The sequence below is a fragment of the Apodemus sylvaticus genome, chromosome 8 (assembly GCF_947179515.1).
Source record: "Apodemus sylvaticus chromosome 8, mApoSyl1.1, whole genome shotgun sequence".
In the NCBI taxonomy this organism is placed as follows: Eukaryota; Metazoa; Chordata; class Mammalia; order Rodentia; family Muridae; genus Apodemus; species Apodemus sylvaticus.
Genome location: NC_067479.1, coordinates 90246477 through 90267797, shown reverse-complemented (window position 1 = coordinate 90267797; position 21321 = coordinate 90246477). Strand labels below are relative to the sequence as shown.

The 21321-nt window shown below is 41.1% G+C and overlaps 2 protein-coding genes across 2 annotated transcripts in view; one reads left to right on the top strand and one right to left on the bottom strand.

Annotated features, from left to right (window-relative positions):
- Positions 1–9683, bottom strand: part of Dnah12 (dynein axonemal heavy chain 12) — a 192550-nt gene extending 182867 nt beyond the window's left edge. The window contains exon 1 of the mRNA XM_052189938.1: positions 9390–9683. The gene's annotated coding sequence lies outside the window, so the exon portion shown is untranslated. The remainder of the gene's footprint in view (positions 1–9389) is intronic.
- Positions 9684–9931: 248 nt separating this feature from the next.
- Positions 9932–14516, top strand: Pde12 (phosphodiesterase 12). Its single transcript, XM_052189939.1, has 3 exons — positions 9932–11347; positions 12819–12897; positions 13570–14516. Exons 1-3 carry the CDS (start codon positions 10046–10048, stop codon positions 14010–14012), a joined length of 1824 nt encoding a protein of 607 aa, XP_052045899.1. The 5' UTR covers positions 9932–10045; the 3' UTR covers positions 14013–14516.
- Positions 14517–21321: the final 6805 nt, after the last annotated feature.

Below are 21321 nucleotides of genomic sequence, written 5' to 3'. Positions count from 1 at the left end.
AGCCTGGGGTTTTTGTTATTCCAGATGAAGTTGAGAATTGCTCTATCTCTGTAAAGAATTTAGTTGGAATTTTGATGGGGATTGCATTGAATCTGTAGATTACTTTTGGTAAGATGGTCATTTTTTACTATGTTAATCATACCGAGCCATAACAGAGGATCCCTGAGATTCTCTTCCAAATTGATCCATTCTTATCTCCTTGTACAAAGCTCAAATCCAAGTGGATCAAAGACCTCTACATAAAACCAGATATGCTGAATCTATTAGAAGAGAAAGTGGGAAAGAACCTTGAACACATTAGCACAGGGGAAATTTTCCTGAACGGAACACTAATGACTTATGTTCTAAGATCAACAATTGACAAATGGGACCCCATCAAACTGAAAATCTTCTGTAAAGTAAAGGACACTGTCAATAGGACAAAATGGCAACCTACAGACTGGGAAAGCTCTACATCTGACAGAGGGCTAATACCCAAAATATTCTCCTGTATTTCTTTAAGGGAGTTTTTAATGTCCTCCTTAAGGTCTTCTATTATCTTCATGAGATGGGACTTTTAGGTCTGAATCTTGATTTTCAGGTGTGTCAGGGTATCCAGGGCTTAATGTGGTGAGAGAATTGTATTCTGATGGTGCTAAGCACATTATTTTCTGTTGGTTTTGTTCTTGAACTTGTCCCTCACTGTAGTCTGCCAGGACTGCCTGTTCACAGGAACAAAGGCCGGAGGTAGCCATCAGAAGAGTTTGGGAGCCAGCAAGCTTAGTTGCGGGAGCAGGGGGGGGGGGGGAGGAGACACCTCACCATCTGGTTATCTCTGGTTAACTGACTTTGCTATCTTTGAGTGAAGACTGGCCCTCTTGTGAGCCTGGTTATAAAGGACCTCCTGGGAGTCAAACTGTCACTCTGGGGTGGGGCAGATAGGGGATGGGACTGGAGCACCAGAACTTTCCCCCAGGTGGTGTGGACAGGAAGGAAGACAGGCAGGGTAGATACGTCCTGCGTCATCTGGGCACTCTGGGGGTCCCAGTAAGGCCAGGTATTGGAGCAGGTAGTCTCACCTGTGAGACTGGTTGTGATAGACCTCCTGGGAGTCAAGCTGTCTTTGGGTCTAACCTGTTTTTTCTTATTACAGAAGGGTTTTTTTTTTTCTTCTTCAGTTATGGCATAGCTTTGATGGCTATAGTAGTCTAAATGACAGTTGTCTTTCAACTGGTTAAGAAAGTAGCTATTATTATGATGGGCTTTATTCATGACTTGATTTTTTTCTTATAGCTTTCAATAGTTTCTTTATATTTAGGATTTTAACTAGATGATGAAGGGAGGTTCTCCACTGGTCATAACTGTTCTGAAGACCTTGAGCATCCTTCCTTTCATTTGAGAAATCTGCTTTTATTGAAGTTTTCTATTGTTTTAGCATAAAATTCTTCTTTCATGCCCGTAATTCATCAGTTGATTTTTTTCATAGTGTCTCATAGAACTCAAATGTTCATATTTTATTTTGTTGGTGTATGAATGTTCCAATTCCTCTCCTTGTAATCAAGTCCTGACATTTCCTTCCCATGACTCATTCTACTGGTGACACTTGACTTGTTGGGACTTTGTTTCCAGTATTTCATCTCTTTGTTCAATTCATTTTTTTATCATACGTTGATTTCTTATTTCATCCAGCTATTTGTGTTCTCTTGGAATTCATTTCATGAATGGGTATCCACTTTAATTTCTATGAGCATCCTTGGGATTGTTCGTTTGAGCTCTTTGTGATTTCATCAAACTCTTTACAACTGGAAGCCAATACTTAAAGATCAGCAATTTGTGAAGCAGTCATGTTGCCTTGGTTTTTCATGTTTCTTGTTTTTTTCTCATGGGAGTTGCACATCTGGGGTTACTTTTTTATTTTACATTTTCTTATCTCTCTGTGTATGTGTTTGTGTGTGTGTTTGTGTGTGTGTATGTGTGTTTGTGTGTGTGTGTGTGTGTATCTGTGTGTAAGTCAGAAGACAACCTGTAGGAACTGGTTCTCTCCTTTAACCAAGTGAGTCCCGGGTATATAGTTCAGGGCTTCAATCACCTTCAATCATGGAAACAGGTGCCTTTACCCATTGAGACATCTTGCTAGCTCTGGCTGCATTTTTTAAAACCATCTTTATTCTTTTACTGGAAATATCTGCAATATTCAAGAATGAATAGGTTGTAGTAGAGTTGAGGAGTCATTTTCCTCTGTTACATGTTTGTTCATGGTACCAGGTTGCTCACTAGTACATCCCCATAGAGAATACTGTCTGTAAAATAATCATTCTCAAAGAATAGGAACATTATAAAAAGTGATAGTATAGAAAAATAGTCATGCCTTAGTTGCCAGTCGTTTTAAGAAGGAACACTGAGATAAAGCTGTTTACAGTAATACATTACTTACTGTGGGTATGAGAAGGATGCATTAAGAGATTAAGAGAATAATTAGGAGAACACAAACAGGAGTGACAAGGGAAGTAAGGTAAGCATTTTGGTAAAATGAAAAAAAATGAAAGACAAAGAAATGTAATTAGGTTAAAACAGTCACATCTCTCAGAAGGCACAGACACAGACCTCAGGAAGCCAATCTCTGGTCTTTGGGAAAGGCTGGGAGAAGGAAAAAAGAAAGTGAGAAGAATGCAAAACAATAATGAAGAACAGTGTGAGACAGAGCTGGTTTCCTTCTCTGACATTGGACACTGTCCTAGTTTGCCTTTTATTGCTATGATAAAACACTGCTATGATAAAACAGTATTGCAGAGGTAAGCAGATCTCTAACAGAGGTAGTTCCAGGACAGCCAAGACTACACAGGGAAATCCTGTCTCAGAAAACAAAAGATTGTGACAAAAGTTTTTGTCCTGGAAACAACAAACAAAACAAACAAAACACTGAGCAAAAACAATTTGGGGAGTGTCTTAGTTTGGGTTTCCTTTACTGTGAAGAGACACTGGGGCCAAGGCAACTCTTAAAAAAGACAACATTGAATTGGGACTGGATTATAGGTTCTGAGGTTCATTCTATTATCATCATAGTGGGAAGCATGGTAATTTTCGGGCAGATATGGTAGTGGTGGTGAAGGAGCTGAGAGTTCTACATCTTGTTCTGAAAGCAAACAGAAGACTCACATCCCAAGGCAGCTAGGTGGAAACTCTCAAAGCCCACCCCCACAGTGACACACTTCCTCCAACAAGGTCACACCTATTCCAACAAGGACACACCTCTTAATAATATCACTCCCTATGGGCCCAGCATTCAAACACCAGCATCCATGGGGGCCAAACCTATTCCAACCACTATAGGGAGGAAGGAGTTTAGTTGGCTTATAGGCTATATGGTCTATCACAAATGGGAGCCAGAGGAGAACTCAAGGCACATGGCCTTCACAGTTCTGTACCAGTTGAGGTCCTAGAGCTGAAAGGAGCTCTAGCTCTATCCCTATCTCTAGACATTCCCCTATCTCGAACCCAAAAGCTATCTCCAATTGGTAACAACTTGCAAATAAAACTGTAGTTTTCGCCAAAGGAATTTCACCAGGAAAAAAAACTACTCTTAAGGGTAGATTGCACGCCTATTGCCCTAGCCCTTGGCCCCGACCCATGGACAGTCTCTGGGGGTAGAGGGTAAGAAGGCACGGAATCAATAACATAGATTCTGGGAGAAGCCGAAGCAGACTAATTTACTGAAATAGTGAGGAGTGTCTTTATACCCTCCACCTATGCCCCTTTGGTCCATAACTGTTGGTCCCATAACTGGCACCAGCCAATTGGCTGCCCCAGTCATACACTCTGTCTTTGTTGTCTCTGGGTGTCAGGCAAGTTCCAAGCTTAGTGAATCCGGAAATGCCTGCTGCAACTGCATGGGCCATTGCAGACCGCTAGTCAGAACATGCTGACTCACTCCTCCTCCACATGCCCACCAACAGAATTGGCTCAGTTTCGGGTATTTTCTTCTTCCAATGAGAGCTCGTATTAACAAGACTTTTTGAGGGACCTAGAAACAAGAACTGAAGCAGAAGAAAGCTGCTCCACACATACCTGGCTCTGTCCTTGATGGTCTTCCATAGTTTTGGCATCTTTAGTATACTAGGATCTCCGCTGCAAGAGACTGTTGCCTTCACCAATGGTCTCCTGGATTCTCTTCAGGAATTCCAACCCTGCCATATGGTGCTAATGCTCAGCTTTTTTTCCATAACTGTTGCTGAAAATATTAAAAAAGAACCAGCAGGCTTCCCATGTTACTTCTGGCAACTCTCGGCCAAGCCGCGGTCCTGCCGGCTCTGTCTCTAGCAAGCCCCCACAGTGACCTATCACTGTGTTCCCAGCTCTGGTTCGCTTGTCCCTTTCTTCTCAGCCATAAACCCCTGTAGTCGGTTGTCCCACATTCCAATAACCAAATAGAACCACCAAATTCCATCCAGCTACTTTCTGCTCCAGCGGGGTCCCACTGGGCTACTCTCTGCCTGCTAACTCTCTCCAGAGTTCCCTTTGCTGCCAGGCCAGCCCCACACAACAACCATCAACCCAGTAGAAACAAAACACTAGCTTATAATTAACCAGATTTTTAAAAAAGATTTATTTATTATATGTAAATATACTGTAGCTGTCCTTAGACACACCAGAAGAGAACATCTGATCTCATAAGAGATGGTTGTGAGCCACCGTGTGGTTGCTGGAATTTGAACTCAGGACCTCCTGGAAGAGCAGGAGGTGCTCTTAACGGCTGAGCCATCTCCTCGGCCCAACCAAACAGATTTATGTATCAATAAATTCTCAATTCACAAGATGGCAATACAATAATTTCAGAACCAATTGATAATGGTAAAAGCTGCCCACCTAGAGTAGACAAATTATCTCAATTATTCTAACCTTCATGATATCTTAACTGCCTGTGGCTATTTAAAGCCACACTGGTTCAGGTTCTTCATCCTCTTCTGCCTCCATCTTGGCTTCTCTTTCTCTCCCTCAAGAGGCTCTGTCTCTGCAACTCTTAGCTCCACCTCCCTTTTCCCTGTCCAATCACAGGCTCCTGCTGCACTAATATTTTAATGAGATTGAACAGGGAAAATCCTGTCACACATGACTCCTGCAGTTTTCATGCTGCCAAAACTAGTTCCACATGAAAACATTTACATATTAACAAGTTTAGCTAAAGATTGAGCCTTGGCTCCCTCCCAAAGCTTCTGAGTGCTAACCCGGAGGAAACAGTTCCCAGAAGTTTTCACCTCAGTGTTCCTGGACTCTTGTTAATCACAGTTGTTTTGTTTTTGTTCTTTTTCAAACCCAAAAAACCAGCATCTATTGTATCACTTAAGGTTTCATTTCTTAATTCAATTGTATCACACAAATGGCCCTGACTGAATCTTTGAGGATTCTTAAATATGAGGAGTGAAGGAAGTCCTGAGTATGTGAAGTCCTGAATTGAGTGTGTTGCTGGTATGAGCTCTCATTGGAAAGAAACACCCCAAATTGAGCCAATTCTATCGGTGGGCATGCAACCTACTCTTAAGCATAATTTGTTTTCCCTGTGAGATTCCCTTGGAGAAAACTAAAACTTTATTTGTAAGCTGTTATCAATTGGAGATAGCTTCTGGGTTAAGGATGGGGCATGTGCCCACTTCCCCTTTCAACTCCAGGACCTCATTTGGTACTGAGCTCTGCAGACCCTGTGCATGCTGCCTCAGTCTCTGTGAGTTCATACGTGTATTCACCCTGTTGTTTCTAGAAGGCTTCGGTTCCTTAGTGTTCTCCATCCCCTCTGGCTCTTACTCTCTTTCCACCTCATCTTCCTCATTGTCCCCTGAGGAATTTGATGGAGACATTCCACTTAGGTTCAAGTGTTCCCAGGTCTCTCATTCTCTGCATAATGTCTGGTTGTGGATCTCTGTATTTTTTTTTTCCCAGCTGCTGCAGGAGGAAGTAAAAACTCTAGTTCTGAACCAAGAATACAATTTGAAGAATCAGGTAAATTTATTTTTCAAAGCCTTGACTATTTAAAAGGGAGTCATGGATATGACATCACAACGTGATCCTCTAACTAAGCCTAGTGGCACACATGGTGTAACTCCAGCACTTGTGTAGCAGAGATAAGAGGACTAAAAGTCTGAGACCAGCCTGGACTCAGTAAAAGCCTATGTCAAAAAGCAAAGCAAAACAAAACAAACAAAAAAACCCAAAACACCAAAAAAAGTGATTCTCTAATATATGTTAACATATATTAGAGAGATTTTATAAATTTTATAACAATGCTGGGCGGTGGTGGCACACGCCTGTAATCCCAGCACTTGGGAGGCAGAGGCAGGTAGATTTCTGAGTTCGAGGCCAGCCTGGTCTACAGAGGACAGCCAGGGCTATACCGAGAAACCCTGTCTCCAAAAACCCAAATCAAAAAAAAAAAAAAAAAAAAAACACACACAAAAAAAATTTATAACAAATTTTATGTGTACAGGTATTTTGCCTGAATGTCTTTGTGTGGTTGTGGAGACCAAAAGAGGGTGTTGGATACTGTGGAACTGGAGTGTTAGGTGGTTGAAAGCCATCATATGGGTATTAGGAATGGAAATGGTTCTCTGGAAGAGCAAGCCAGTGTCTTGACCACTGGACCATGAAGTTTCTTCTTCTTTAGGAAAGAAATATTGAAAATACTAACAGATTTCATAAGATCAATTTAAAGTGCAGGATTAAAAAACTATGGTCAAGAATTCTCTTTGGCTCTAAACTTACATAAATGTTTTAAAATTTTGTATATGCATGTTGTGTGAGCTCAAAGGACAATTTGGGTGTGGGATTTGTTTTCTCCTTTGACCTTTATGTAGATTCTAGAGATCAAACTCAAGTTGCAGGGCTAGTATGGTAAGTGCTTTCTTCCTGCTCTAAGCCATCTCATGGGCTAAATTTGGACAGGCTTTACATAAGCTCTTCACATTTTTCTCCGAGCTAATTTTGATTGCTATTAGATAGCATCATAATGAATAACATATATAGCATATCTCAAATATGTGAAAAGCACAAAACCTAAAAGAAACAAGCTAGTTATCATGAGAGATCACATCTGTAATGCCAGCACTGAGAAAACTGAGGTGGAAAGCTGTGGACTCAAAGGCAGTCTGGGATACATAGTGAAATTCTATTTCAAAACCAAAATAAAAAGAAGAAGCAAAAGGGAAAAAAGAAGGGAGGGGTTGGGAAGGAAAGATAATGGATAAAAAGAAAAGATAGGTAAGTTGACCCATTTAATTTTTATAAATGGGCAAACGGAAATTATTTTGAATGCAATGCCACACCCCCTTTTTTAGTATTAGAGATTGAACCTAGTGCCTTGTGCCCGTTAAGCAAACATCTGACTTTTGAATTATGTGGGGGAAATAACCCAAAGAGGTAACAAGTACTATTCAAAACTTCTGAATGCTATCATCAAAAACTACAGTATCATTCTGACCTTAAGTATAGATAGGATGTAAGCAATCGGTGTAGTTTACAGCCAGTATCATCTACTGCAATGAAAGTAATGGGAAGAAACTAGGCTTCACATATGAATACTGGGAGATTTATAAATGATACATAGGTAGACATGATTCTGACAGGTATGTTTCTTTTATATTAATTGACTGACTGATTGATTGGAGGTAGCACTACACAGCCCAAGCTGGTATAGAAAATATGTGCCACCATGCCTAGCTTAGTTTTGTAGGTTTCCTTTTAATTTAAAACTTAAAAGAAAATCTATGTTGGCACAGGTGTTGTGGGAAGCTGAACATGCACACGTATGCTCACGTGTAGAGGTCAGATGTCAACTTCCAGTGTCTTTACTCGAGGATAACCACCTTAGTTTTTTGAGAGAGGGTCTCTCATTGACCTAGAGATTGTAATTAGGCTAGGTTGTGTGGCCCAGAACCCCAAGGCTCTACCTGTAATCGCAGAGCTGGGATTACAAGCACTTACCATTCTACCATTCTGCCTAACATTTTCATCTGGGTTCTGGGGATCAAACTTAAATCCTCATTCTTGCATGGCAAACACTAAACCACCCATGCTATCTCACCAGTGATGCAGACTTTCTTTCTCTAAGGCCTTCCTAAATCCTCACACTTGCTAGCCAAGTACTCTACCACTGAACTGTATTAGTTTGTGTTTCCTCCTCTTCCTCCTCACTTATCTGTATGAGTACATGGTTGCTGATTTCAGACACACCAGAAGAGGGCACTGAAACCCATTACAGATGGTTGTGAGCCACCCTGTGGTTGCTGGAATTGAACTCAGGACCTCTCAGAAGAGCAGTCAAGTGCTCTTAATCTCTGAGCCATCTCTCCAGCCCAGTTTGTGTTTCTTTCTTTTTCTTTTTTTTTTTTCCAGTCTCTTTGGGTTTTTGTTTTTATTTTATTTTTTTATTTTATTATTTTGAGACAGGGTTTCTCTGTGCAGTCCTGGCTGTCCCGGAACTCACTTTGTTGACCAGGCTGACCTCGAACTCAAGATATCCGCCTGCCGCTGCCTCCCGAGTGCTGGGATTAAAGGCGTGCGCCACCACTGCCTGGCCCAGTTTGTGTTTCTTGACATTAAGAATAAAATTATTCCTAGTCATTTCACCCCAATATGTATTATCAAAAATCATACTATTGCTTAATCTCTCAATATCAAGTTTCAATTACATAATTACAAATGGGGCTGTAAGTCAATTTAATAAAAATAAAGCCTCAGTAAAGGCATTTACAGCTGGGCATGGTGGTGGACACCTTTAATCCCAGCACTCAGGAAGCAGAGACAGGCAGATCTCTGAGGACCAGCACACTCAGGAATACACAAAGCAACCCTGTTTTGAACAACAAAAACAACAAAGAGGCGTTTACTTTCAAGCTTGTGGATTAAAAACAAGTTTTCCACGAGATTGGACATTGTCAGAATACTTCTTAAAAAATAAAAGATGGTGCAAACAAAAGGTCTGGGCTGGCGAAACGGCTCAGTGGGCAAAGGTGGTTGCTGCCAGGCCTGACAACCTGAGTTCAGTACAGTTGAAGGGTCTTTCTTACAAACTACTGCTCCCGGGGCTCACTGTTCCAGTCAGATAGGACTTCGTTTTGGTCTACAAATAACCCAAGATCATTCGAGATCATTAAGAGTTTAAAAGGAATAAAAATAGAAAACTCTCGGCGAAATTTAATCTTCAAGTAAAGTAAAATAGGGAGGGGTTTAGCATCTTCGTTGAAAGAGTTTTTAAAGTTTTACCTGAGTCCTGCAATTTTCTTTGCTAAACCTTGCAACTCTACAAAGACAAGGCCTTCCAAGCCCTTCACTACTTAAAACACCCGGTCCTTTTTCTGTCAATTTACTATGCTGTGTAGCTTTGACTCAGTCTTTCTGGGTTCCGCGACGGATACGAAACCTACCTCAAAATCTAACAACAAAACTGTGAGGCTTAAGTAAATTTTGCATCGTGTGTTTTGTATCTTCACGAGCTGGTGGAGAAACCCGGCGGGCGGCTCGGAGCTACTTGGCTACCACAGGCTCCACGCTTGTCGTGCCTAGCTTCCCTCAAGCCGCCACACCTCGAAAGAACAAGGAACAGGTCCGCCAACTGTGGAGAGCGGGCGTCGCAATCCGGGTGGCGAGGCCGGCGCCCACACACAACCCCGACCGGAGCAACGGGAACTGACAGAAAGCCCAGTGTTTCCCGGAGGCACCGCCCAGTCACTTCCGGTTCCGTAAACCCTCAGCCTGCACTTTCAACGAAACTTCGGATTCTGGTAGTTCCCTCCGGCACTGTTATACTTCTTTCTCTCTTTGCCTTTAACTCGTGTTGAATACAAACACCAAGGCGCTTGAATCTCGAGACGGGCGGCTCTGACAGGAACGAGCGGGCAAGTGGATTTGGCGAAAGTGCGAGTCGGGAACATGCGCGCTTTATGCTCACACCGCGGCTTAGGCGTGCCGCCGACCGGAAGTCCAGGGTCTGAATGGGTCTTATAGCCGGTTGCGGCCGCTCCTCCCTGTGGACTTAACACCGGGCGACTCTGGATCTCTGATCTCGACAGCTGCCAGGTTCATGTGGAGGCTCCCAGGCCGCGCCGCGCTTCGTGGGGTCCGGTCGGTGGTGGAGCAGCGCAGCCGGACCGAGGCAGCGACTCACGAGGCGGCGCGCGCCATGGAGCGCGCCGTGGTGCGCTGTGTGCCCTCGGAGCCCAAGCTCAGCTTGTCTTTTGCGTTGGCCGACGGCAGCCACAAAAACATGCAGCGGGACCAGAGCGAGCCTCTGGGCCGGGCCCTGAGCCGGATCGCCACCAACGCCCTCAAGGGTCACGCTAAGGTGGCTGCCAAGAAGAGTAGGAAGAACCGAGCTCAGTCGAGCGGCGGCGCGGCCTGTGCGGCCACCGGGTCGGAACCGGCTGCGCCGTGCGAGCCGGTGGTGAAGCTGTACTACCGGGAGGAGGCGGTGGCCGAGGACGTGCTCAACGTGGACGCCTGGCAGGACGGAGCCGTGCTGCAGATCGGCGACGTCAAATACAAGGTGGAGCGCAACCCGCCTGCCTTCACGGAGCTGCAGTTGCCGCGCTACATCATGGCCGGCTTCCCCGTGTGCCCCAAACTCGGTCTGGAATTTGGGGATCCCGCCAGCTCCGTGTTCCGCTGGTACAAGGAAGTCAAACCCGGAGCGGCAGAACCCGGGGACGGCGGCCTCGCGTCCGCGTCTCACTCTTTGCAGCCTTCAGCGTGGATCGAGACGGGCGTGGACGAGCGCGTTTACACCCCGTGCAACGCTGACATCGGGCTGCGGCTCAAGTTTCACTGCACGCCGGGCAATGGGCAGCGCTTCGGGCCGAGCCGCGAGCTGGAAAGCGTGTGCCCGGTGGAGGCCGGGCCTGGCACCTGCACTTTTGACCATCGACATCTGTACACCAAGAAGGTGACGGAGGACCCTTTCATCCGCACCGTCTCCTACAACATCCTGGCAGACACGTACGCCCAGACTGAGTTCTCTCGGACCGTCCTGTACCCGTACTGTGCCCCCTACGCCCTGGAGCTTGACTACCGCCAGAACCTCATACAGAAGGAGCTCACGGGCTACAGCGCAGACCTCATCTGTCTGCAGGAGGTGGACCGCGCAGTGTTCTCGGACAGCTTGGTGCCCGCCCTGGAGGCCTTCGGGCTGGAGGGCGTGTTCCGAATCAAGCAGCACGAAGGCCTGGCCACTTTCTACCGGAAGTCGAAGTTCAGACTCCTTAGCCAACACGACATTTCTTTTCAAGAAGCCCTAAGGTCGGACCCACTGCACAAAGAATTACTAGAGAAACTGGCTCTGAACCCATTAGCACAGGAGAAGATACTCCAGAGATCGACTGTCCTTCAGGTCAAGTAGCTCTGCCTGCTTTCTTCATCCCCGCTCCTGGATAGGGCCTGTCGGAGTAGAGGGGGGTGGGTATTAGGACTTGTCATTGAAAATACGTAATTCTTGAAAGTATTTTTTGCCCTAGCGTCTTAAAAGTGTAGCCTATCCTGATGCGGGTTACACTGAACAAGATGAGTAGAGACATTCCTTAGTGCTTAGAGTCCAGGGAGACTTAGTAACTTGTCAAGCACCATTTTAAGAGCATTTTAAAGCAGTCACATGTGTAAGCGCCTCCTGTTTTAAGGTCTGTTTCGTCACTATTGTTAACTAGTGTGTAAGAAAAAGTAATTGGCTTTTTATCTGCTTTTACAGATACTATGCTTGTTTCATAAATGAGAAAAATGTTCCCCATCTTTTTTTTAGGGTTTCTCTGTGTAGCCCCGGCTGTCCTGGAACTCACTCTGTAGACCAGGCTGGCCTCGAACTCAGAAATCTGCCTGCCTCTGCCTCCCAAGTGCTGGGATTAAAGGCGTGTGCCACCAACGCCCGAGAAAAATGTTCAAACGCCCTTATGCTGGTTCATAAAAGTATGAAGCCAGGATTCATAGCCCCTTGACAATGTTAGCATCTTTGTTCAGGGTGTGAACGTAGCTTTAAACTGTGGGTTTGTGTTTTGTTTTGTTTTCTTCTTGTTGAATTTTGTTGGTATTTTGAGACGTGGTCTCACTGTGTAGCCGTGGATGCCCTGGAACTGGCTATGTAGGCCAGTCTAGCCTTGAACCACTGTGACTCACCTGCCTCTAAGTTCTGGGATTAAAGTTGTGAGCCACCATGCCTGTCATCTTTAAGGGCATTTTCAGAGTTTTTAAGTAATGGGTTTTGTTCTGAGTAAACAAATGTCTACCCATTTTCCAGCACCATTGTGTTCTGTGCACTCCTGTGTAAGTTCATTGAATTGAACACACACATCTTTGAGGAAGGTTATATGGTTTTTTTACCTTACTCCAAGGCACAGTGCCGTAAATGCTAGAATGACTGTCCAAACAGATCTGACTCCAGGACAAGTGCTTTCATACTTGAAAACAGTTCAATCTTAATTTTGTCAACTACAATTATTTTTTTCATAATGTTGCATAACGGTGCATATGGATGGTTACTAAAATGTTATATTTACTCATGTTACCATACCTTAAAACTTGTAGTGTCAGATTTAAAAATTGGTATCTTAGTTTTTTAATTCACTGGAATAAAATAGCTCAGCTTACAGTCTTAAGTACAAAACATTCCTGACAGTCAGGTATTGTGACACCAGACTTTAATCCCAGAACTTTGGAGGAAGAGGCAGATGGATTTTTATGAGTTTCAAGGCCCATCTAGAGTTCTAGGATAACCAGGAGTTTACAATGAGAAACTGGTTTCAAACAACCAAAACCAAAAATGTTTTCAGGAGATTTGGCAGACACCAACTGAACTCTTGTGCTTCCTATTACAGATTTCAGTTCTTCAGTCTACAGTGGACTCTTCTAAAAAGATATGTGTTGCTAATACCCATCTCTACTGGCACCCAAAAGGTAGGTTTTATTTAGCTTTACAATGGCTTAAACATTAAAACTTAACGTTACTAAAGCTGTACATACACACACACACACGCACGCACGCACGCACGCACGCACGCACTAAATATAAAGTACGTGTGTGTGTGTGTGTGTGTGTGTGTGTGTGTGTGTGTGTGTGTGTGTGAGAGAGAGAGAGAGAGAGAGAGAGAGAGAGAGGGAGAGAGAGGTGAAATATGTAGAGGTTAGAGTTGGTTCTCTTGCACTACCATATGGGTCCCTGGGATTGAACTCAGGTCATCAGACTTGGTAACAAGCACTTTGACCTGCTGAGCCATCTTGCTGGGCCCGACAGATTTTTTTGTAAGCTTTAGCAACTTGAAATAATCACTTACAATATATGAGTGACATTCAAGATAAGTGTATGATAGGGCTCTGATGGTGGTACATACGAGTAATCAGCTCTGAGGACTCTGTGGCAGGAGGATTTCAAGTTCTCGACCAACATGTATTTAAAACTCTTATCAAAAAAAAAATCAAAAGGTGTGTGTGTGTGTGTGTGTGTGTGTGTGTGTGTGTGTGTGTGTGTGTGTTGAATGTCATTCAGGCACCATGATTTGTGGGTGCACTGTGTCCTCAGGATGGGAAGTGCTTTAAAAAATACTTAGCACTAATTTTGTTTGTTCATAGGTGGATACATTCGTCTCATCCAAATGGCAGTAGCCTTGGCTCATATTAGACACGTCTCATGTGATCTCTATCCTGGCATACCAGTTATATTTTGTGGAGACTTTAATAGTACACCGTCATCAGGAATGTATCATTTTGTCATCAGTGGCAGCATTCCAGAGGACCATGAAGACTGGGCTTCCAATGGCGAAGAGGAGAGATGCAACATGTCCCTCACACACTGTTTCAAACTGAAAAGCGCTTGTGGTGAACCTGCTTACACAAATTACGTTGGTGGCTTTCACGGATGTCTAGATTACATTTTCATTGACTTAAATACTTTAGAGGTTGAACAGGTGATTCCATTACCTAGTCATGAAGAAGTTACCACCCACCAGGCCTTACCGAGTGTTTCTCATCCTTCTGATCACATAGCACTTGTATGTGACTTAAAATGGAAATAGATTTTGCTTCACTAACTCTGAAAGGAAGCTAGGTACTGTTCAGAAAATTTAATATGAAACAAAGCTTATATATAAACCTTCAATGAGGCGACACTAAACTTTACCATCACTCCCCTACGGGTTATGTTCCAGATGGCTTTGTTACAGAACCAATTCATAATGTTTGCGTCATATAATATCTTTATCCTCTTTTTTTAATTCCCTGTATTTGGAGGAAAACATATTTATGACTAGCAAGAAGAAAACTGAATTATTGTGTACATTTTATAAGTTTTTTTAAGCTGGTAATTAAGATTTTTAAGTACTATTTGAATAATCTCAATTTTTCTTTCAAAGCACATTTGACATTGAATTATGTTAATTGGGGAAGTGGGGGACATGTAGGTAAATTGTGAGAGACTTCAGAGACACATGGAATACATTAGTCTGTCACTACCTCAATTTGGTTAAATTTTATTATAATTTTGGAGCTTTAACAAAAAATTAAACTATTACCAATTCTTACAGCTTCTCGGTCTTTCAGTTAGCAAGGTATTTTCCTTCTTGCATTATAACGGTTCAAATGCATCTAATTTGTCTTCTTACTTGCACTTCAGCGCTTTTAATAGTAGGATGCGAGCACAAGAGCATATTCAGAGCGACTGGGCACATGACTTGATCCCTTGCCTTCACTTAAAATATTTGTAAGCACACAGGGTACTTGACCTTATGATATGAAAGAATATAGTACTATTATTTTATGAGAAACTTCTGATAGAAGCTTCAGAATGTAGATGAGCATTTCTAAGCTAGAAGTGTTTTCAAAACTGTCAGTTTTATAAATAGGAAAAGGGGAGGCAGGCTGGTGCTTGGCAGCTGCAGTCCTAGCACTCGGAGCCTAAGGTAGGACTGCTTTGAATTCAGTTCTGGTCTAGATTACACAGTTCAAGGCCAGCTTGGGCTACATACATAGGAAAAAAAGGGGCCAGTGGGCTTTTGTCAATATCTGAAATTTAACTTTTTATAGATGTAAGCATTATAGTTTGAGGAACAGAACAGTGCCACATAATTTATATAAAAACTTTAAAATGAAGCCAACATTTTAAGATGAGAAATTCCAGTTGTGTTGATTAATATCTAGTTTAGATACTTTTACTACATTTGTTCTCACCATACCTTCTTCTTGGTAATGCTTTAGTAATTGTTGGTGATGTCTGAATTTAACTGTAGCATAAGCATAGCTTTCTGCAGTTAATTTCTCGCATAGATAGTGAAGGCCTCTCACTTTAAAAAGGTCTTATTTTCTAGTCTTGAAGCCCCTATTTCAAAATTTTTAGTCTGTAAATCTAGTGGGTTTTTTTTTTCCCATATTCTTCTAATGTGGTCTGTTTTTTCATATTCTGCTATCAGATACTTTTAGTCTGAAAAATATAAGCATTTCATTTGCACTTCACATCAAACCTTTATTCATATTATCTAAAGGGAAATAATCATTAGTGTGACAATTTCTTGGGATGCTTTTTAAAAAAAAAAAAAAGCTGACGGAATGGAAAGTTGATGTTACCAAATTGTGCCTTCCTAAATATGATAGTAGGTTGTTTCTCTTCCCAAGGATCAAGTTCAGGGCACTCAGTTATATTCCCAGCCATATACAGGACACTTGTGAGAGCATTTCAATGGCAGTTTAAATAGTTAGAACTAGTTCTTTTGCAAAATATTTATTCAGTATTTTCTTTCTGTGTTGCTGGGGGATTGAACCCAGATTCCTGAGCATGCTAACCGTGCATAGTAGTACCAAGCTCCATCAAAGCCACAACCCTTTCCAAGGTTTGGTTTTGTATTGCCGTCAGATAGCCATGTTGACAAACTTACATGAATTCTTCAGGAATTAGCAATAATTTACTCAGCAAGAAGTCAACATTTTGAAAGAAAAATGTTTCTAATTTGAGATTATTCATGCCCATGTGTTGACATCCTGTATTAACTCCGTGGTGAGACTGAACTGTGATTTGCCAAATATCCCACATCCTAAATCCTTAAATTTGATATTTGTGGATTAAATAGATATTTCAGGATATTCTGATAATGAAGTATAAAGGTTTGTTGCCAGCATGTAGATGTGACTGGAGTGTAAGGTAGAGAGCACTCCACAAATTTTATGAAGATTATACCAAACTGATTTGTACTTATGATAGGACAAGGTGTTAATCAGAAGTATTTAAAGCTATCTTCATTATTGAATTTTTCTATTACTTTTGAGGTTTTTAGTATTTAATTTTAATAATTCTGAGAAGTCTAGCAACTTTGTGGCAAACCACATTTATGTCACAAGTTCTAGTCAAGGAAATGTGAATATTTTAGAGTATGTTATTCTGTTCAAATCAACTCTTAAAAAGTTGTCCCAATAACACAGATTGCAATTCATTAGCAAGAATTTCTAGCTACAGTATCTTTTAAGATTCTAAAATCTAAAATCTCTATAATGTAAGGGGAGATAAATGTTTGTAGAACTTATTATAAAACTCAATAAGGAAGTCTTCTGAAATATGGCCAACACCAATTTTCTAAACACTATTCAAAAATGTATTTGAAAATCTTTTGCTCAGCATACTTGCAAGGAGTACTATCTTGATTTCATGTGTAGAGAGGATAAGAGCTTTCACTGATGAAGTAAGTTCTATGGTCCTATTTTCTAAGAAATATGCCATTTCTAATAAGTGGTGATGGTATTACCTGGGTGAGTTTTTAACACTAAAATATAACGATACTGTATTCTAATTACAATACCAAAGCACTGAAGTAAAACTTATATAAGATTAATCATTTAAATGTATACAACCTAGTTGTATTTAATACATCCACTGCTATGTAACTGATTCTAAGGCATTTTCATCACTTTAAAAGGAAAGGTTAAATTATTCTCATTCTCTGCCAGTATAGATATATCATCTGCCAGTTTTGATATATCTGTCTGTATTGACTTGATAGGTTTTTCAAGTTTATCTGTGTAACACTATGTACCAAGACTTCATCTTTTTACAGCTGAGTATTTTCTACTGCATGGATAATACATCTTGCTTATCTGAACATCTGGATTGTTTCTTTTTGCTGTTGTAACTAGTACTATGGCTATTTATTCTCAAATTTTTGGTCGAACAAACCTTTTTTTTTTTTTCTCTTTTCTCATAGTAGTAGGGAATCAAACCCTGGTCTGGTGTATGAACTGGTCTGAGCTACGCACCCAGTCCAAACATCTGTTTTCAGTTCTTTTAGTGTATATGATTTGGTAATTTGGAGGGTCATAACTGTCCTGTAGTTTTCTGCAGCACTGCCATACTTTCCCACAGTGGCTGCGCTATCTTCTACCTCCCTCAGTGTCACATTCAGGTTCAGGGTTCCCTCCATCCTCACAAACTTATGTCCATTTAAGCAGCCATCCTAGTTAATACTTCAATGACACACTTTTAACTTCGGAATGAAGTTGTTGCAACCACAAACAAGCTTATTTTAAACAGCTTATCAAGCCTCTTTTTCCAGGGCCCACCTTGAGCAGTTGCTACTTATTTTTATGAGTGTGTGCCAAGTGGGCAAGGTTTTCCTGCTTCCTTTAAGGAAAACTGAATATCAAAGTTAAGAATACAACCTGTATTCTTCTGTACCACTGTAAAGAATTTTGGTAGAGGCCTAAGACCTGCACAGTAAAAGGTCGTATTTCACACTTTAGCAGAGAACTTACTTTTGAATCGGTCCACCTTAAAATCTAAAAGGTACAGATTAGCAGATGGCAAGAATGTCTAAATTTTGAGAAAATGAGATGATATAATTGAGTATAATAATAAATTATAATATATAATCATTAAAAGTTCAAGCTATTACAGATTTTTAAAAAATATCTAAATTCAAGGTAACAAACTTTAAGCCAATAAACTTAAGCTGGCATTTACCGTTAAATAAGATGTACTATTACTTGACCTGTAATGTGTTAACAATACAGATGCTAAAATTTAATTTACCTTGAAACTAATTTTAAATATTAAGCTTATCAGTTGAGCTGGTTGATACTATTCACTATATAACTATTAATAAGTGACATTTAAAACATTAAACCTGGCCGGGCAGTGGTGGCGTACGCCTGTAATCCCAGCACTTGGGAGGCAGAGGCAGGTGGGTCTCTGAGTTCAAGGCCAACCAGGTCTACAGAGTGAGTTCCAGGACAGCCAGGGCTACACAGAGAAACCCTGTCTCAAAAAAACCAAAACAGAAAAGAAGAAAAAGCATTAAACCCGAGCCTTTAGAGACCACTTGTTCTTCCACAGGACCCACTTGGTGACTCTCATCCTTTTGTAACTCCAGGTCCAGGGAGTCCAGCATTCTCAACTGGCATCTCTAAACTCCAGGCACTCAGGCAAAACACACCCATACCCATAAACTTAAAAATCACCAAGAGAAAAAAACAAAACAAAAACTAGAAAAACGGTTAAAGCAGTCAGTTCAGCTGGCTTAATATCACTCAACTTCCAGTCTGATTTATTCTGATAGGAACCTGTTGTTGATTTGTCAAAACCCAAGCTCTGTGGTATTTTGTGAATTTTTTCCTGAGGGTTTCTCTATGTAAACCAGGCTAGCCTCGAACTCCTTAGGTCTCTCAGGGGATGGGGGGTTGGGGGAACAGAGGCAGGTGGATCTCTGAGTTCAAGGCCAGCCTGGTCACAATTCCAGGATGACCAGGCCTATTATTGTTTTGAAAAACAAAAACAATTTCCGTGGGATACTAAACTATCGCCATCATACATCTTCTTTGTGGTGAATCTATAAGCCTATTTCATCTGGCAACCATCTCTGATACCCTGGAAGAGTTGCTGTTGCATATTTCCTTAGTGTGCTGAAATATTCATAGGTTGCATTTTTGCTAGTTTATATGTGCTTCCTAGAACTATTTGGTTCTGTAGGGAATTTGACAGTTTAGTTGGCTTTCTTATATTGATTAGGCATTATAAAAACAATTTATCATACATCCGTGTTATTGCCAACCATACATCCAGACAGTTATATAGAAAATACCCTGTATTTTGACAGATGTTAAAGGTGGCATATAGCCATAATCCTAGTGCTTGGGAGGTGGAATCAGATCAATCTTTTAGCATCATCACAGCTGTTGAGTAAATTGGGAGGCCAGCCTGAATCATGAGACTAACCCAGTAGTTAAAAACTGGGTTATTGGTAGTGTTACAGATTATCTAAAACAAATTACATTCCCCTTTCATATTTCCCATCATCCTACTCTTCCCTATTCTTAAACTGGTGGTGTTACCTTTAAGAGCTTTTGGTATTTGAATGTCAGAGAAACCCAGTACTTACAGGTAGTCACTCTGTCTGCCCTAGCCACCCTTTACCTGTCTCCATGAAATGTCAATTTTGGACTTCCATAAATATGTATTTCAAAAATATGTATTTAGTGACTGGCTTCTTTCACTAAAGCTGTTCAGGTACATCAGTACTGTACTGTAGCATCAGTACTGAGTTTTGCTATTTTTAATGAATTTTCCATTGTTAGGCTATACTACATTTTATCAATCTACTCGTATATTAATGGACATTTATACCTCTTCCACAAATAATTTTGCTATCAGCATTTGTGTACAAGTTCTTTATGGGTGTTTTCATTTCTCTTGGGCATTCCTCTTCCACGGGGCAGAACTGTTGGGTCATATGAAAACAGACTTACCTTTTGAGAAACTGCTAGATTACTGAAAGCAGGAGCTCAGTCTCTACCAGCAAAACATGAGGGTTCCAATTTCTACACATCCTCAACACTAAGTTTTCTGCTTATAGGTATTCTAGCATGAAGTATACTACTTTTGCTTTTTAATTTACATTCCTCTTTTCCTCTAAGGACAAGACTCCAAATGGATTCCTAAAACAGCATCACACCCTGTATCAATTGTGTGTGTGTGTGCATACATACTTAACGATAGTTTGATGTAAGTACACTATTCTAATAAAAAATTTTAAGTTATTTAAAACCTAATTCTTTCTAAACCTTCCGTTTAATTTTTAAAACATGGTGGAACACAGGGACTGAAATTGTGGAAAGAACAGAATACCATACATGCCTATTTGAATGGAACTACACATATGGAGGGAAAACAAACCATAGTTAACTAAAGCCAGAACAGTTCCTAAGAGCTAGTCCTTAAGTGCCCAATAACTGAATGCATACCACTCATTTGCAGAGTAGAGATTACAAGTTGGAAGAGAATCTAGTTTCATTTCTTCTACTGTAAACAATGATTTAGAAGGCAACAATAACACAGCTGCTTTATTTATTTTTTGACTGAGTCCTGGTATTGCTGTTTACTGAGTCTAGTTTGTTATTTTAGCCACTTAAACATGTTACATGGACTACAGAAATAATCTCATTATTAATATTTGCCTAAATGGAAATAACTAAAACGCTGTGATTAAAGGGATTTGCCACCACTGCCTGGCAAATACTTAAAATTTTTTCATTTTATGTGTTTGCCTTCATGTGTATCTGTTCACCATGGGTACGGTGCTCACAGAGACCAAAAGGGAGCTTTGGAACTCATGGAGCTGGAGTTACAGATAGTTGTGAGGTCCCATCTGGGTACTGGCAATCCAGAAGAGCAGCTGGTGCTTAACCACTGAGCCATCCCTCTAGCTTAAAGTTAACTATAGTGCTAACTTACACTTGCAACCCCTTAACGGAAGTTTCACATTTTCTATTTTATATCCCATAAAAAACACACTGTACTGTATTTTAGTTTTCTCTAAAAAGAAAGAAGACCTCTCTTACTTGGAAAGAAGGGCTAAGGACACTTCAATCACATCCAATGAAGCAGACTGATTAACTTTATCCCAATAACCTATTTCAGATACTCAGAAACTGCTTCAGTTTACTTTGCTAAATTCAGTGGTTTTTATTTTATGAACAATATAAAAACACACATTTATAAGCATGTAATTGACTTCAGAAATAAAACTGTGAAGCTGGGTGTAGTGGTTCATACCTTTAATCCCAGCACTTGGGAGACAAAGGCAGGTGAATCTCTTTAAGTTCAAGACCAACCTTGCCTACAAAGCAAGTTCCAGCACAGCTAGGGCTGTTAGAGAAACCCTGTCTCAAGAACACAAAGAAATGCATTTTTTTGATCCATGAGTTTATCTACATTTGTAAGAACTATTACAAATAATAAAAAATCAGCTTGTAAGACATGAGACAATACAGACAAAATTCCACTCCAACTAGTAGTTATGGCATGTACCACTGTTGCCACCGTAACAAGTCCTATACATCTTGCACTGACAT

Coding starts and splice junctions, on each gene's coding strand:
- Pde12 (XM_052189939.1), top strand. CDS start 10,046: ATGTGGAGGCTCCCAGGCCGCGCCGCGCTTCGTGGGGTCCGGTCGGTG. Junction 11,348..12,818: donor AGAGATCGACTGTCCTTCAG/GTCAAGTAGCTC, acceptor TTCCTATTACAG/ATTTCAGTTCTTCAGTCTAC. Junction 12,898..13,569: donor TCTCTACTGGCACCCAAAAG/GTAGGTTTTATT, acceptor GTTTGTTCATAG/GTGGATACATTCGTCTCATC.